We start from the raw sequence: 17,580 nt of genomic DNA, 5'->3' as shown, positions 1-17,580 counted from the left end.
TCCTCAGGGTACTCAACGCAGTGGTACACAAAATGGACCTGTTCTATTTGAATGATTACATATTTGCTTTAGTGATTATTAGAAGAAACATAATGAGCACATTTAACTTCAAACATGAGTACGTTTAGAGAAAAATATTAAGTAAACAATAATAGAGATGGAATGTGGATGTGGCAAAAGTCTTGAAAGCAGAACATGAAGTTTGTAAGACACTGGTGTGGGAGGTGGGGCAACCTTGGAAACTGGCCCGAGTTCCCTCCATCAATCACCTGGCCACACCGAGTAGCACCACTGGATCATATTAGGATCAGAGCCATTTCGCCAGGAGTCTAGTCACCAAGCCTCTCCTCCCTGCTCCACAGCCTCATCAAGCAGACGTTTGGATTAGCCTGTGTTTAACACTCAGTCACTCTGCAGTTTCCCCTGGCAGAAGATAATAAAATACTGTCCCCCTAAAAGCTTAACAACTTTGAACATGACAGTGGCATTATGATTTATTTCTCTTTCTTTTCTTTTTCGTTTCTTTCTCTTTCCTCCTTTCCCCTTTCCTTTCCTTTTCTTTCCCTTCCTCCCTTCCCTTCTTTCTTTCCTTCCTCCCCTCCCCTCCCCTTTCCCCTTACATTCACTTTTTCCTTTCTTTTCCCTGTTTCTTTCTTTTCTTTTTTTTTTTTTTGAAACAGGGTCTCACTCGGTTATCTAGCCTAGAGTACAGTGGTGCAGTCACGGCTCACTGCAAACTTGAACTCTCAGACTCAAGCACTCCTCCCAGCCTTTGCCTCCCAAGTAGCTGGGACTACAGGCACGTGGCACCGCACCTGGCTTTTTTTTTTTTTTTTTTTTGGTAGAGACGAGAGTCTCACTTTGTTGCCCAGGCTGGTCTTCACCTCCTAGGCACGAGTGATCCTCCCGCCTCAGACTCCCACAGTGCTGGGATTACAGGCATCACATCCAGTCTATGATTTCTTTCTAGAAACACCAAACATAACCTGTCCTATTATTTCTTGTTGTTCTCTGTGGGAGTAATTTCTTTAAAGCTGTTGGCAACATCTGTAGGATACAGAAAAGCTGTCTTCCTTAGAACTGTCTGTAAGCCCAGATCCATACAAAATATATGCAAATGCAAAGGAAATTAGAAAGAGCAACACCCCTGCTGGATGCACGGTGTCCTGGCAGGTGCAGGGCGCGCCTTCCCTCTGCTGCCTTCCTAATTGCTTTCGCCACAGAAGGTCTTCCCTACTTCATTCGTCTCTTTCCCAGTTTTCCGACACAAGCACTTGCTGCCTCATGTTGTAGCTTGCTGGGTACCTACATGCTGTCAACCTAAATGAAGACAGAGAGGGAGACTCTAAGATAAACTGATGTTCCTTTAGAATAGTTATTGCACTGGGCGCGGGGCTCATGCCTGTCATCCCAGCACTTTGGGAGGCCAAAGTGGGCAGATCACGAGGTCAGGAGATCCAGACCAGCCTGGCCAATATGGTGAAACCCCGTCTCTACTAAAAATACAAAAATTAGCTGGGCGTGGTGGTGTGCGCCTGTAATCCCAGCTACTCAGGAGACTGAGGCAGAAGAATCACTTGAACCCGGAAGTCCGAGGTTGCCGTGAGCCGAGATTGTAACACTGTACTCCAGCCTGGGTGACAGAGCAAGACTCTGTCCCCGCCCCCCCCCCAAAAAAAGAATAGTTATTGCAGTGGGAATATGCATGCCAACAGGTGCATATTCAGAGAGGTAAAGGAGGACAAAACTTTTTTTTTTTTTTTTTTGTGAGACGGAGTCTCGCTCTGTCACCCAGGCTGGAGTACAATGGCGCGATCTCGGCTCACTGCAAGCTCCGCCTCCCGGGTTTACGCCATTCTCCTGCCTCAACCTCCCGAGTAGCTGGGACTACAGGCGCCCGCCATCTCGCCCGGCTCATTTTTTGTATTTTTTAGTAGAGACGGGGTTTCACCGTGTTAGCCAGGATGGTCTCGATATCCTGACCTCGTGATCCACCCGTCTGGGCCTCCCAAAGTGCTGGGATTACAGGCTTGAGCCACCGCGCCCGGCCGACAAAACTTTTTAAAGGAAAAATGAAGAGGATCACATAATTGTATATATATATATAAAATTATCCTTGGCCGTGAGAATCAATAACAAGGGTGGCAGCAGTCCGAGGTTGGACAGGCAGTTGCTGGGCAGATAACCTTTGCAGGACTATGTTTTTGTGTCAGGTCACCATGGCCTTTATGCAAGTTTGTGGTTTTGCAGTCTTCTGTGATAGTTCTAGTTATCAAGCATTCATGGATGAGAACTCTCTCTTCATGACCTTCCCTGGCCCTTTGTCAGGATTTTTAACACAGGTGACTCCATTTTGATTCTGACAACTTCCACTACTTTTGCTTTTTTTTTCTAAGAAGGGTATCCTGAGGTATTTCACCACATCACTGTGTATAGACAGGCCCTCAGCCACTTGTTAAGTGACTCTGGAATTATGTCACTTCATAGTTTGACATCTAGTTCAGCTCTGATGTGCCTGTAAATTGATCCAAAGTGAATGCAGTACCTCTCACCCTGATGCGAGGCTGTTTGTGGCTTTCCTGTCATTTGCGGCTGGATATCGGCAGTGTACCAGGAGTTATTTGTTCTAGTGAGATGAGGCAGTGGTCTTCTGGGAATTACTGCGATCTGGGAATTTCAGGTTTTATAACCTTAGAACTTTCCTTTGAGAAATCTGGAGACATGTTTCTCATTTCTTTACCAGTAGCTCACCGTGAGAAATCTATTTTACATTTTGAACACATATACAACTAAACATTTCACAAGATTTACGAAAGCCATATGCATGGTAATTTCTGTTTATTTATTTTTTAATGCTGGGCCTGACCAGCATTTTAAAAACCAAAATGATATAATGACCCAGTAATGGCTTATGACCTCCAGTTTGGAGTGGTCTGAAGCATCTGCTTCATTTAATCATTTCAGTAACTTCGAAAAATGTCTTGAGATGGTGAGATTCTTCACATGCTCTGCACAGTTCTGAAAAGAAATGAGGAGCACATTGAAACGTTACAGACATTGCTGATTTGCCGCTTTGGAGCTGTGAGTGCCGGCTCATTAATGCCAACTCTCTGCGTACGCACGCCACTCTGCACAAGTTAGCAGCGCTCTTTTTAAGGCTGCGTCATTCTTTCAAAGCAGCATTTGTAAACCCAGCATGTCTGCTGACAAATGTCTGTTTTCTACAAAGTTGACTAAAGTAATATTTTAAACTACCCTGTTTTTTCCACAGGGTGTGCTGATCTGCAAACCCTGGACACAATGCAGCCAATTGAGAGGAAAAGACAGGGCTATATTCACGAGCTGATTCAGACCGAAGAGCGGTACATGGCGGACCTTCAGCTCGTCGTCGAGGTGAGGAGGCCGCTGCTGGCTAGCTCTCGGGGTATCTGCTGTCTCCCACGAGAGATGGTGGGAACCAGACTCAGGGCTGCTTCCACGCAGAGGCAAAGCAAGGCAGCACTTTTGATGTGTGAATTCACAAATAGGGACGGAAGCTCTCACACCCTCCAAATGCCATCTCTGCCTGCCGGATAATGCTTCAAATTGAAAGTCTCTAATAAGCTCTTTCCCTCAGATGAGGTCACTCAGAGTGAAGTGGGAGAACAAGAGGGCATTCGCATGGCTTCGCTGGATGTGGCAGGAGCCCCATCAAGGAAGGACGGGGATAGAGTGGATGGGAAGGGCCTACGGCAGACCATAGCGTCCTCGGATATTTGCCTAATATCTGTTTTAACATCTGACATTTTCGTAAACTGGCATCTCTGGAGGAACTGTGCAACGGTGAAAGTGTTCACCTCACGTTTGTATCTGTTTGTATCTCTCCCAATGGGAGCATACTGTAAAATAGTTCCCAAATATCATAGAGCTACTGTTTGTTTACACCAGTGACCTCTATGCTGGTAACAGCTATCCTTATTCAACTAGCACTTTAAAATGATTTGTGCTTCAGTGAACAAAATAAGACTTTCTATTTCTTTTATACCTTCGTTCCCATGCCTTTCAGTTCCCAGTGTACAGACCCTCAGGTGAGAAGACCAGTTAAATTAACAAACCACCTGAAAAGAACAGGCGTCCCCCACCGCCACATACCCAACGGGTGCAACGTATACCTGGCCATGCCTTTCATAGCAGAATGGAGCAGAGGCTGCATCCTTCTGCGTCTGTTCCCCAGCAAGCCCTGCCCTGGATTCACTCTCCACCTTAAACACAGGCCTAATGCCTGGGATATCCAGACATGGAATACTTGTTCCCTGCCATGCAAACTATATGGCACATCTCAGTTGGTGATATCTGTCTTCCCCACAAGCCTGTGGCTCCCTGAGAGCAGAGACTGTGCAGCCCCCATCCTGTGTTCCCACAACTTATCCTGGCCCTTGCTCGGCCTTTCCGTAAGCAGTCAGTGAGTTGGGTGTGTTTATGTCTGCACCTCTCTGGCCAGGACAGATGGCCTAGAAGAAAAGCCCATCATTTTGACCCCCTACAAGGATCAGCCCTGCTGCTGGTCAGATTCCAATCCTAAGGGACTGTAAGTAGGTGTGGCGGTCTCCCTAACACTAGGACAGAGGTGAGCAGGCACTGGGTGCTTGCCCCTTACTCTGAGGAGTGAAGCGTCAGGTCCGGGTCCAGGATTCAGGGCGAAAAGCGCCGTTCACAGGTGAGGCCTTCTTATGACCATCCTCATGAAGGTTCCCAGAGGCCTGACCATCTTATTCCCATCTGTTTACCTCACCAAGCCCGGCACAAAGCAGCTACATGGATGGCTAGAGGGGCATGAACGAATCAGCGAATAAACAAACAGATGGACAGCCAGACACTTCTCTGTCCCTCCACAGCAGCCTCTGAGCAGGCCGGCCGTCTTTCCAGGGCAGCTCTCACAGGAGTGGCCTGGTGTCTCCAGTGTGATTTGGAACTGTAAAACTCTCTTTAGAGAGTGCCCAGCACTTTTACTTGAATTCTGTGAATCCATGTTCAACTCAAATCAGTAAACATGAATTACAAACCACGATGTGCAAAGGGCTATGCCAGAGAACAGAGATGAAAGACAGTTCTTGTCCCCCAGGAGGTCAGAGTCCTGGCAGATGGAGAGAGGTACAGTGGGGCCAGCAAGGCTGAAACCAGGGTGTAGTGACCACCCCAGCCAGGAAGGAAATCCCAGTTACGCTTTGGACAAGGACTAGTTTGCTCCTCCAGGAGGAGGAAACAGAAGTGGGACGGCATGTATGGAGGGATTTAGGGGCCTACAGGCCATCCAGGGTGACTGGAGTGTGAAGTAGCTGAGGGCCAGGCTGGTGAGGTCGGCAGGGGGCAGGTCTCATAGGCCCTGGAACCTCCAGGAGGAGTCTGCGTCTTAGCACACAGACAGTGGAGAGCTTTGAGCGATTCTAATAGAGAGCAGCATGTCATGGGCATTTTGGAAAGATGACATAGGAGAAGAGTGTCTCAGATAACTTCTCTATTTCCTTAAGGTGTTTAAAGTCATTCATTCCCTAGGAATCTCAGTTATGCAGTAGAAACTTAGATTTAGAATCAAAAAGAGTTGAATTGTGGTCCTCAGTCTTTGTGACCTTGAGCAAGTCTCATTCTGAGCCTTTACTTCTTCATGGGTCAACTGGGAATAGTAACACCTGACTCAGTGTCACCTCCATCACCCGTGAAGCTAATTGAGAACCCTGCAAACACACACGCATGCGTGTACACACACACACAAGCATCTGCATATCTGTACATATCAGTGCTTTGTAAATCCTCAAGTGCCATGTAATACAGATGTAGAGTATTATTATTTCCTCCTCAGGAGCCAACTTCTGAAACCCACATCTGCTTAGAGTTATGTTAGGGGTGGCATAAGTTGTTACTCTGGTTCTCCCGTTGAATGTCTCATAAATTGTTGTCTAGAACTCTGAGATGCTCCACCTAACAATGGCCTGCTTTCTCAATTCTGCAAGCTCATACAGTGCATAGGTGTTTATGCCTTTGGCTCTATTTAACCTTCATAACATCCCTAAGAGAGAAATCTGACAATCTCCTCTTAACCAGGAGATTACTAGATTCAGTCCTTGGAATCAGCCTTGATAGGAGCTACGCTAGCAAAAAGAAAGAACATTATGCAATATAAACTGTGTCATAAGTATACTTACTTGGATGATTAGCTTCAGTTTATGAAGACATTGTTTGATCTGATTAGCTTCAGTTTATGAAGACATTGCTTGATCTGATTAACTTCAGTTTATGAAGACATTGTTTGATCTGATTAGCTTCAGTTTATGAAGACATTGTTTGATCTGATTAGCTTCAGTTTATGAAGACATTGTTTGATCTGATTAGCTTCAGTTTATGAAGATACTGTTTGATTTAGACCACACGTAGGCTGTGTATCCACACTTAAGCTAACTAGTTTTTCTATGTTTTGACTTTAGGTTTTTCAGAAACGCATGGCAGAGTCAGGCTTTCTCACTGAAGGGGAGATGGCCCTGATTTTTGTTAACTGGAAAGAGCTCATCATGTCCAACACGAAGCTGCTGAAGTGAGTCCCGAGCATCACCTGTCATTGCCGTTGACCCCAAAGGCCCCAGACTGAGACTCACACAAAATCCTCTGCAGTGGCTTCTTAGCAAAGGAACTTCAGCCGCTCCCTCAGGCTTGTTATTTTATTATCATTTGATGAAATGTCCTGTGACTGTAAGATACATAAGTATTGAAGAAAGTAAAGAAATATAACAAAATATTTTGGTAAAGAAAAGATTAAATCATTACACAACATATCAATCTATGATTCCAAGATATAAGATGTCCTTGACCCTGGCAGGGCAGAAGAGTCAGAGGAGAGCTGCAGCTCGCAGTGCAGGTAAAACTGCCTAGTTTGGTGGTCTCCTAAGTCTCCATCCCCATGTAGGTTCTGTTGTTGGGGTGACTGTCCATCCTTCGTGGCTGTGAGGACAGGCCCCCAAGGGAGGATGAGCAGTCCCAGCTTCCCTCGGAGATAGTGCCCCTCTGCCTCCACCCCCAGCCCCTGCGGCTCCTGCTCCCTTTTTTCTCTTACAGACTGAAAATTTCCTTCATGGTTCAACTGAGAACAAGTTAGAATCTTTTAAAAGAAACTTTGCAAGAAGCTAAGGTGAAACCAAAACAATTCTAAAGGCCTTGAAACACCCAAGTGTATTTTTTTTTTTTTTTTTTTTTTTGAGATGGGGTCTCGCTCTGTCTCCCAGGCTGGAGTGCAGTGACACGATCTCAGCTCACTGCAACCTCTACCTCCCGGGTTCACGCCATTCTCCTGCCTCAGCCTCCCGAGTAGCCGGGACCACAGGCGCCCGCCACCACGCCTGGCTAATTTTTTGTATTTTTAGTAGAGACGGGGTTTCACCATGTCAGCCAGGAGGGTCTCAATCTCCTGACCTCGTGATCCACCTGCCTCGGCCTCCCAAAGTGCTGGGATTACAGACGTGAGCCACCATGCCCAGCCACCCAAGTGTATGTTTTTAAAATTTATTTTTATTTTTATTATTTTTAGAGGCAAGCTCTCTGTCACCTAGACTGCAGTGCAGTGGCGTGATCATAGCTCATTGCACTCTTGAACTCCTGGGCTCAATCGATTCTCCCACCTTAGCCTCTGGAATAGCTGGAACTATAGGTGTGCACCACCATGCCCAGCTAATTTTTCATTTTTTGTAGAGACAGGGTCTCACTATGTTTCCCCAAGCTGGTCTCGAACTCCTGGGCTCAAGCAATCTTCTTGCCTTGGCCTCCCAAAATGCTGGGATTAGAGGCGTGAGCCACAGTGCCCGGCCCACCCAAGTGTATGGACTTTATTTACTTTTTTTTTCCTTGCTAACATCACACCCAGGTGGCTTGACCAGCAAAGCTTTTGGCCCAGGCTATCTCCTCTTCCTCTCGACTTTTCCTTCCCAGTGCCAGAGGTTCTCAGGTAACTCACTGGTTATCCTTACCATTGCTCTGCCATCTGCCATGGGATTCATCCTTCAATTAGCTGAGACATTCACTTAGAAACACAGAATGAGAGCGTGTTCTTTGCAGGGCTTTGCGGGTGCGGAAGAAGACGGGGGGCGAGAAGATGCCCGTGCAGATGGTTGGGGACATCCTGGCAGCTGAGCTGTCCCACATGCAGGCCTACATCAGGTTCTGCAGCTGCCAGCTTAATGGAGCAGCTCTGCTACAGCAGAAGACAGATGAAGACACAGACTTCAAAGAATTTTTAAAGGTAATTCCACTCTGGGCCTTGCATGGCAGGCTCCTTCTGAGGCTGGGGGCAACAGCACACAATAGCCCAGCAGGGAGCCCCGGCAATGGAGAAGGGCATCCGCATGAAAGGAAGCACCAGGGCGGCAGATAATTTTCCCATTGTTCTGTGTCGCCTTTTTGTAGACCTGATTTCTTCCTGGCCCTGGGACCATAACTTTTTCCCCATCTAATAACAGAGTGTTTTTTTTTTTAAGCATACTTACTTATCAGCTACTGTATACTCCCAAGAAACACCCAGAATGTCACTTTCTTAATTTTGTAAATTGCATTCATTTAATACCTATCTTATTCCAGAAAGAGTATAAAATAGCTTACTTTTTTTCTTTTTTTTTTTTTTGAAACAGAATCTCGCTCTGTTGCCCAGGCTGGAGTGCAGTGGTGTGATCTTGGCTCACTGCAACCTCTGCCTCCCGGGTTCAAGAGATTCTCCTACCTCAGCCTCCAGAGTAGCTGGGATTATAGGCATGTGCCACTATGCCTGGCTACTTTTTGTATTTTTAGTAGAGATGGGTTTTCACCATGTTGGCCAGGTTGATTTCGAACTCCTGACCTCGGGTGATCTGCCCACCTTGGCCTCCCAAAGTGCTGGGATTACAGGTGTAAGCTACCGTACCCGGCCCTAAAATAGCTTACTCAAACGTATAAAATGCAACAAGATAAAATTTAAAATAACTAGATGAATAAACTGGGACAAAAGGAAATGAGAATAGGAAACAGGAATTAGGATAATATATAAAATGCGTATCTGTGATCCTGTACATATACCAGAAGTGTGCACAGATGTCATCAAAGCTTCAGAAACTGATGAGCAGAAGAAGAAAGGATCGGTTCCATGATGCCACGTCACAAGTTAAACATGAAAAGTAAAGTTACAGCTGTACTCAGAGAGAAAACACTGTGTATAATGTAATGAGTCAACAACATCCTTCGTACAAGTTATCACAATAGAAAGTCACATTTTGAGAAGTCATTTGCATTAATGTTGTTCAGTAGTAGAAACTATTATTATAGCTGTTAAAATGGTAAGGAAATAGAAAGTAAAATCTGTTTTCTGGCTTTTCTTCATATTTCCTGTTGGGTTTTTTTGTTCATGAAATACTGCATATTGGGATCTATTAAACAGCCATATCAGTACTTAAGGGAGAGAGTACATAATTTAAACATTTTCATTGTCACAAAAGAATAGAAAATAAGAATAAACTATAAAGATGTTTAGGCAGAAAATAGAAATTCCAAAAGGAAAATGGAGGAAATAATAAAGATAAAAAGCACAAATTATATCAATATATCCAAGAACTGGTATGTTGAAGAGAAGTAATAAAATATAACTGAGGAATCTAATAGAAAAAGGAAAAAACACAAGTAACAGTCAGAATGGATGTAAGGAGATCTCTTAAATTAAAGCACATGTAATTCCAAAAGACATGCTAACAAATGTGAAAACATGAACAAAATGTGTAATTTTCTATTAAAACTTGAAAACTGGCTCAATAAGAATAGAAAATCTTTTAAAAATAGAAAATCTTACTATTAAGATACTATTAACCAAGGAGAAAATTGAGAAACTTACCCCAAAAAGGAGCTGGGTTCACTTGATGGATTTAACACTGAATTCTTTCCAACTCTAAAAGAATAGATTATTCTATATTATACAAACTGTTACAGATCACAGGAAAAAGTAGAGAGGTCATGTAGTTCATTCTATAAAACAAAAGTAGCCATGATTCCAGGCCTGTTTAAGTTAAAACCCACTATCTTTTACAAATACAGCTGTTAGGCCGGGCGCGGTGGCTCAAGCCTGTAATCCCAGCACTTGGGAGGCCGAGACGGGCGGATCACGAGGTCAGGAGATCGAGACCATCCTGGCTAATATGGTGAAACCCGTCTTACTAAAAATACAAAAAACTAGCGGGCGACGAGGCGGGCGCCTGTAGTCCCAGTACTCGGGAGGCTGAGACAGGAGAATGGCGTGAACCCGGGAGGCGGAGCTTGCAGTGAGCTGAGAGCCGGCACTGCACTCCAGCCTGGGCGGCAGAGCAAGACTCCGTCTCAAAAAAAAAAAACAAATACAGCTGTTAAACTCTTAAAGTAACAGTTCATAAAATTAAGCATTACACGAAAAGAAGAGTCTATCATAACCAAATAGGATTATCCCAGGAGGCTACAGCATACCATGCTTAGAACAAGACAGGCTCTAATTGTGTGACCAGAGGCAATTTATTTAACATGTAGGAGCCTTCAGTCCCCTCATCTATAAAAGGAGATTATCATACAATACTTTTAAAGGACTTTAACTCAGAGACCAACACATCATTATTAGCATTCAATAAATGATTATCGTATTTTTCCTTATGATCTCAGGGATGCAAAAATGATTCAATATAAGGCACTGAGGACAGAGCCCTTCAATTTGTGGTAAGGGTAGGAGGCGGGGAGTTGCCTCGAAATGAACTGGAAGAAACATGGAAACCAAGATCATAGACTTAAACATTCATCAGAATAATGAGATAAACTGAGAATTGTTAGTATAGGTGCATGTTTTAAAACAATAATGATGTGGCCGGGCGCGGTGGCTCAAGCCTGTAATCCCAGCACTTTGGGAGGCCGAGACGGGCGGATCACGAGGTCAGGAGATCGAGACCATCCTGGCTAACACGGTGAAACCCCGTCTCTACTAAAATATACAAAAAATGAGCCGGGCGAGATGGCGGGCGCCTGTAGTCCCAGCTACTCGGGAGGCTGAGGCGAGAGAATGGCGTAAACCCGGGAGGCGGAGCTTGCAGTGAGCTGAGATCCGGCCACAGCACTCCAGCCTGGGCGACAGAGCGAGACTCCGTCTCAAAAAAAAAAAAAAAAAACAATAATGATGTAAATAGGATTTCAGTGTCATCACAATTATAACAATAGTAAAAATAAATAAAAATACTGCCTCATCATGAAAGGCCTGCTATAGCTTACCTTAAAAAGCAAAATCTAGCAATAAGCTGTGTTCTAAAATGTTACTTTTAAAAAGACTCAGAAAAATATGAAAATAAGAAGCACGAAGATGCTTGTGACAGCAACATATACAGATATGGCCAAAACAAAAGGGGGCAGTTTAAATATCCAGTCGTGGGGCAATGATTAGGTAGGTTACAGTGAGTGTACTTTTCCGCCATTAAAAGCTGCCATCCCAGAGCAGCAGCTGCTCTCTCTGGGCGGTTACCAGTGCTAGAGGTGGAGGCAAGGAAGATGTGGGCCCTGGGCCTGGCGTTCAGTCGGGTGTGGAATAGAGACACTGAAACACGATGCCTCTCCCTGTATCACCTGGTGCACATGTGGTGTGGCCAGGGAGGGTCCTGGAAAGGAGGGAAGGTGTCCCAGGGGAGAGCCTGGACAAGGGAAGCGGGACTTGAGTCTTGAGGGTCGAGTGTGAATCAGCCCTGAGAAGACAGGGCGGGGACAGTCCCAGCACAGGCTCTCACATTCGTGAGAAAGCTGAGGAGCATCCGCTGGGCTTGGCACGTGAGGTGAGATATTCCTACTGTGAACCCAATAGGTATCATTTTAGATCCTGAGTTATTAAAAGAAAGTTGAAGGCCCTCACTTTACTACAGTGCAAAGTATCAGTGTAGCAAAATTACAGTTCTATGTTGTGAATATATACGTTTTAAAATAAAAATAAAACATGCACCTAAAAAAATTATAAAACAGTAAGACAAGGAGAAACATAAATAAATAAAAGAAATGTGAAATCTAAAAGGTGATCAAAGACCAATGCTTCCTGTGGTCGGAGCTGTGATTTCCTCACGAGCCTCGCTGTTGTTTTGCAGAAGCTGGCATCTGACCCGCGGTGTAAAGGAATGCCCCTCTCCAGCTTCCTGCTGAAACCCATGCAGAGGATCACCCGCTACCCACTGCTCATCAGAAGCGTGAGTGTGCAGGCCGGGCGGTGGGGTCTGAGTTAGGAACAGGACGCGCTGAGGTCCAGAGGCCAGATCCTCAGGGAGCCTCTGACCATGCCACCTTACCCTGCACACAGTGTGATGCCGCAAAAGCGATCCCACTGACCCGGGGACCAGACGCCGGTGTGTGTGTGTGTGTGTGTGTGTGTGCGCGCGCGCGCACAGAAACACGCCGAATCCTTGAAGTGGGCAAATGAGAGAGGAATCCAGTGTCACTTGGGTAACCTGTCATCCGCCTTCCAAGAAACTCCCCAGCATCTCAAAGTCATAAGTGTACTTGTCCAGGCAGGGAAAGGCCCCTCCAGGTCTCCAGTTTTGGAGCCCATCTGGAACCCAGAGAGAGACCAGAGCAACCTTAGACTCCGGTCTTTCCTCTGAGATCTGCCTCCATCCACCCCTGAACACCTTTCCTAGATGTCCCAGGAGGCTCCACTTGGCACGTCCTAAACAGAATTCATTTGTGTCCCTCACTGTATTCGGCTTTGACATTCCTTCAAAATTCCTTCTGGCTTTCTTTTCGATAAGCAATATGGCCCTCTTGAGCCCATAAGTCTTCTAAGGAAAAGGCAGACTTTACAAAAGATTATGCCACAATTAACCATTGATTACAGTAACTTCCAAAGAAAAACAGCAGGCATATGATAAGCCTGTTACTTCTATTGATGATTCCTTGACTTTTGGTCTGTTAGCTGTCCTCAACATAGACCTCATGTGATAGATGCCTGTGCTAAACGGAACCATATGCAGGTTCACAGCCCCTTCACTGAAATACTTGAGGCCAGATGTTTCAGAATTGGGAATGTAGTTCAAATACCATACAATATATGACTCCTCAGCTGAGCCTTAGGGCAGCACTTACAACCAGACACACTAATATTCCTGCAGTGAAACATAAGAACAATCACTGTAAGTAGAATAAGTAAATATATCTCTTCTGTTTAGGTTAGATTTTGCCACCAAATAGATACTGAGTAAAATCTTTAGGCTCTCAGGCTTTTCTGCATTTTAGAATTGTAAACGAAGGACTGTGGACTCATCCGACTAGAGTGAGAGAGTCCAGACAGGGGGCGTCTGGTGATGGCCCGTCATTTCTGGAGGGACCACACACGTTTGTGTTCTGGCCTCTACACGTTCACAGTTGCAGCGTGTGTCGTTTGAAATCGCTTCAGAATGAACAGAATGCATTTCTTCCACATGCTGACAGTGTGATTTTATTGTATTTTTCCTGTGGCAGGGGAGTCATTGCTTTCATCAGGCATTTTCAAAAGGATCAGTGACCCCCAAATTGTTATGAACCATTGTTATTCAGCAAGGTCACGCTTACCACAGCTGCAGCCAGTTTCCTCTGGAGGGCTCGCCCTTACATGGCTTAAATTTCGGGAGGAGTAGGGCGGCTGCCGCCTATTACCAGGAGCCAGTCAGAGAGCAACCAGAGACCCACACAGTTCAGAGCCTTGATCCGTTGAGCACTGTCACCTTGTCGCAGCAGCGTTACCTGTCCCTGTGTCCCCACGAACGTGTGGGAGTACGAGTTTCTCAAGGGCGGAAAGTGTCTCTTGTTCCCCACCGCGCTTCAGGGCATGGAAGCAGCTCATCACGGGGGTTGGCGGAGCGGTCCAGCTAGGGTCCCGGTGGGCGGGTGAGAGACGCAGCTCCTCCCACGTGACGCTGCCCACTCTCTTCCAGATTCTGGAGAACACCCCGGAGAGCCAGGCGGACCATTCCTCCCTAAAGCTGGCCCTGGAGCGGGCAGAGGAGCTGTGCTCTCAAGTGAATGAGGGAGTTCGGGAGAAGGAAAACTCGGACCGGCTGGAGTGGATCCAGGCGCACGCGCAGTGCGAAAGCCTCGCGGAGGTCAGGCCTGGGCGGTGAAGCCGTGCGCCTCCAGGGAGGCTGTGGGTGGGGAACCAGCTCCGAGCCTTCCTCGCATGCACAGTCTCCACCTCAGGCAGCCTGCGTGGACTCACCACCCTGCCCCCGCAAAGGCTTTTTTTTTTTTTTTTTTCTTTTTTTTGAGACGGCGTCTCATTCTGTCGCCCAGGCTGGAGTGCAGTGGCGAGATCATCTCGGCTCACTGCAAGCTTCGCTTCTCCAGCCTCCATCTCCCGAGTAGCTGGGACTACAGGCATCTGCCACGATGCCCAGATAATTTTTGTATTTTTAGTTGAGCTGCGGTTTCACTATGTTGCCCAGGCTAGTCTTGAACTCCTGGCCTCCATTGATCCTCCCGCCTCGGTCTCCCACAGTGCTGGGATTGCAGGCATGAAGGGCATTCTCCTTTCTCCTAAGGAGAGAAGACTGGGATGTTTTGTTTTGAATTCAGCTGGTAGAATCAGTGTTCTGTGGCTGGAAGTAATGATTTTCACTGGGCCAGTTTGAACTCTGAAGAGTAATGTATTTAAGGATCTTTCATGCAAGGTGAATGATTCTAGCTACACTCCCACCTAGAAAACTCCACTACAGTATCCTCAGGCCCAGGGCCCTGGCCTCAGGGGCACTGGATGGTTTGTGCCGGGATTTAAAAAGTGAAATTTTCTTTCTCTTTAAGCAACTTATTTTCAACTCTCTCACCAACTGCCTGGGGCCCCGGAAGCTCTTGCACAGTGGGAAATTATACAAGACCAAGAGCAACAAGGAACTGCACGGATTCCTCTTCAATGACTTCCTGCTTCTTACCTACATGGTCAAGCAGTTTGCTGTTTCCTCTGGCTCTGAGAAACTTTTCAGCTCCAAGTCCAATGCTCAATTCAAAATGTATAAAACGGTGAGTATCACACGTCTGGAGGTAGCATCAGGGGCCTAATGAGGTGTTGCCTCTATCTTAAGGGCCTTCCTGGCGGACCCTGAGCTGACCTTATGGGACCCTCCTCACCTGGTGCCAGATGGCTCCTGCTTCCTTTGCTGCTTCCCACACATTCGGGCCCCATGCGGCTGGGCTCTCCCCACCCGCTGCTGGCCATCAGCCAGACTCCAGCTGAGATTCTGGCTTCGCGTGACACCTGGGCTCACCGCTGTCCGCATTCAGCACTGGGTCTCTGTAAGCCGAGCCCCAGCACAGCACCAGCGTTGGTAGCAGAGAGAGCTTTTTGCACCAGCCGTCGTGGGCGCTCGGAGCTCCTGTCCCCAGTCCCAACACCTGACCCACCTCGATGGTGACTTTTCCAGAAATGGAGGCTTCATTGCTCTTACAAATGGAGGCTTCATTTGTTCCGTGTAGAAGACCTTTGACACTAGACCCCTTTCTCCTTCTCAGCAAGGCTCTTCAGAGCAAACAGAATTCTCTCTGGTCATAGGCGGGTGGAGTGTTCTGGCCCATCTCACAGCCTATGTTTTGGCCCTAATTCTTTCAGCCCATTTTCCTGAATGAAGTCTTGGTGAAACTGCCCACAGACCCTTCCAGCGATGAGCCTGTCTTCCACATTTCCCACATTGATCGGGTCTACACCCTCCGAACAGACAACATTAATGAGAGGTCAGTCCTGACCATGTGTGGCCTGCCTTGAACTCTGGGAGAAGGCCTGGACGTCTCCCTCTGCCTAAACCCATCTCCAGCCGTGCTCAAGCCCCACTAATTCTGTATCCTGAACCTCTCTTAACACGTCCCCTCCGCTCCGGTCCCACGGTAGGCCTTTGTCACCGCAGCTGCCTCCTAACATGCTTCCCGGCTTCTCTCCCCACACCACTCAGCAGCCTTCCCAAATGGCAGATTGGCACCTCAGGCCCTGCTACAGTCCCTGCAGGGGCTGCCTGCAGGTGACAACCCACTGTGCTTTGCTGGTTTCCGAGGCCTCCTTGGGCCACAGGTCTCAGCTGCCAGCCCTCCACCTGCAGCTCTTCGCCCCCCAGGTGCCCTTGTGTGGGTCCCATCCCCGCTGTTCCCAGCTTCCTTCAGCCTGCAGCTCCAACAGCGCCTTTGGGGCGCCCACCCGGGAGGTGCTGCTGCTCCTCTGTGTGTGCTAGAACCCCTCATGCCAAGTGTCATCCGTGGGGCCAACGCATTGTCTGTCTCCGGGTCCCAGCGCCTTGCGAGTGCCTGGCATTTTGTGGTCAGTCCAGAAGGGGCATTAGCAGCTCTCAGCTGGATCCTCCATTAGCATAAGCATCTTTCGGTTGACTAATACCAGGTCTTTGATAGGAAACTTGTGAAAGCTGAGGTTAGCAAAAGACTGAAGAACATGTGCAGAGCTCTGGGGCTCCGGGCTGACCTGTGAGGGTGGGATGCCACCAACGACTGCCCCTGCTTCTCCCGCAGGACCGCCTGGGTGCAGAAGATCAAGGCGGCGTCTGAGCAATACATCGACACCGAGAAGAAGAAGCGCGAGAAAGCTTACCAAGGTATCGGGGTGCCTGGAGGGTGGGACGCAGCCCCCAGGGGCCCCAGGGATGCCGGCCACTGCTCCTGCAGTCAGGCTGATGAAACGGGGACAGGCCTCAAAGACCAGACCTGCTGCGGGATCAGACCAGAAAGCCCTCCCCTCTTGAAGCTGCCACTGCAAACCTCCCTGGGGCCCCTGCCCACACAGACACAGGCTGGCAGTGCCAGCTCCGGGACCTCCCCCTCCACTGCACCTTCTCCACTCCTTTCTCTCCATGACTAACCTCACCTCTGCTTGGGCTGTGTTGCTCCATTACATGCTGCTCCTGTGGTCTGTCTCCCTTCAGCTCCTGAGCAGCCCCTGCTCCTCCTCACCCTCTTCCAGGGCCTGCCATCCACCCTCTCCCTTTGCAGCCAGGGGGCCTAGACCCTAAGTCTGCCCTCTCCCCATCCTTCTGCCCCTGCTTCCTCTCCCTTCTCACCTCACCAGAATTCAGTCCACGTCCTGTCCCCACCAGTGACACCAGTGGCCTAGTTAGTGCTCAGTTCACTTTCCCTGCCCCAGCTCCCTGCACTGATGGCAGTCACTGAGGCTCTGCCTTCCCTCTGGACCCCATGGCCGCCTTCCCAGCTCTTCTTCCACCCTTGCCCAGGCCTCTCCCCCGCCTCTGTAGCTCTCTCCCTCGGGGACCCCACCGACCCCCAGCTTCAGGGTCAGGCTGGCCACACTCCTCCAAGCCCGGGCCTCTGAACAGCGCCCTCCAGAGAGCCACCTGCCCCATTGCTCCCGCATCACACGACTTTTCCCAGGGGACCACCAGCCTCCCTCCAGCAGCAGCTCCTCCTCCTGGGAGCCTCTGTGGAACGTAGTGTGGTCCCCAGCCACCCAGGCCCTCCCTGGCACCTCACACCTGGTCAGCTGCGCTGCAGTCCTCCTCCCTCGCAACCTTCCCATCACCCTGCTTTCCTGTCCCCGTGTCACAGGCCCCCAATCTCCCACCCAGGCTGCAGCACAAGGCT

The 17,580-nt window shown here is 48.1% G+C and overlaps 2 protein-coding genes across 8 annotated transcripts in view; one reads left to right on the top strand and one right to left on the bottom strand.

Annotated features, from left to right (window-relative positions):
• ITSN2 (intersectin 2) overlaps positions 1-17,580 on the top strand; it is a 162,195-nt gene that overhangs the window by 131,394 nt on the left and 13,221 nt on the right. For all 7 annotated transcript variants that reach the window (XR_004428488.1, XM_033176418.1, XM_033176421.1 and 4 more), the window contains 8 exons: positions 3,272-3,393; positions 6,459-6,565; positions 8,077-8,260; positions 12,114-12,212; positions 13,932-14,099; positions 14,794-15,009; positions 15,596-15,717; positions 16,498-16,580. Coding sequence is in view for 6 of the 7 variants with exons in the window: in XM_033176418.1 (XP_033032309.1) it covers positions 3,272-3,393; positions 6,459-6,565; positions 8,077-8,260; positions 12,114-12,212; positions 13,932-14,099; positions 14,794-15,009; positions 15,596-15,717; positions 16,498-16,580 (1,101 nt within the window). In the remaining variant the exon portion in view is untranslated. The remainder of the gene's footprint in view (positions 1-3,271; positions 3,394-6,458; positions 6,566-8,076; positions 8,261-12,113; positions 12,213-13,931; positions 14,100-14,793; positions 15,010-15,595; positions 15,718-16,497; positions 16,581-17,580) is intronic.
• FAM228A (family with sequence similarity 228 member A) overlaps positions 2,853-17,580 on the bottom strand; it is a 42,724-nt gene continuing 27,996 nt past the window's right edge. The window contains exons 8-9 of the mRNA XM_033176429.1: positions 9,872-9,925; positions 2,853-3,018 (exon numbers count right to left, since the gene is read on the bottom strand). Coding sequence (XP_033032320.1) covers positions 9,890-9,925 — 36 coding nt within the window. The 3' untranslated portion in view covers positions 2,853-3,018; positions 9,872-9,889. The remainder of the gene's footprint in view (positions 3,019-9,871; positions 9,926-17,580) is intronic.

This window comes from Trachypithecus francoisi, unplaced genomic scaffold (assembly GCF_009764315.1).
Source record: "Trachypithecus francoisi isolate TF-2019V2 unplaced genomic scaffold, Tfra_2.0 Lachesis_group17, whole genome shotgun sequence".
Taxonomy (NCBI): Eukaryota; Metazoa; Chordata; class Mammalia; order Primates; family Cercopithecidae; genus Trachypithecus; species Trachypithecus francoisi.
Note: the sequence above shows the minus strand (reverse complement) of the source record. Positions and strands in the feature narration are given on the sequence as shown.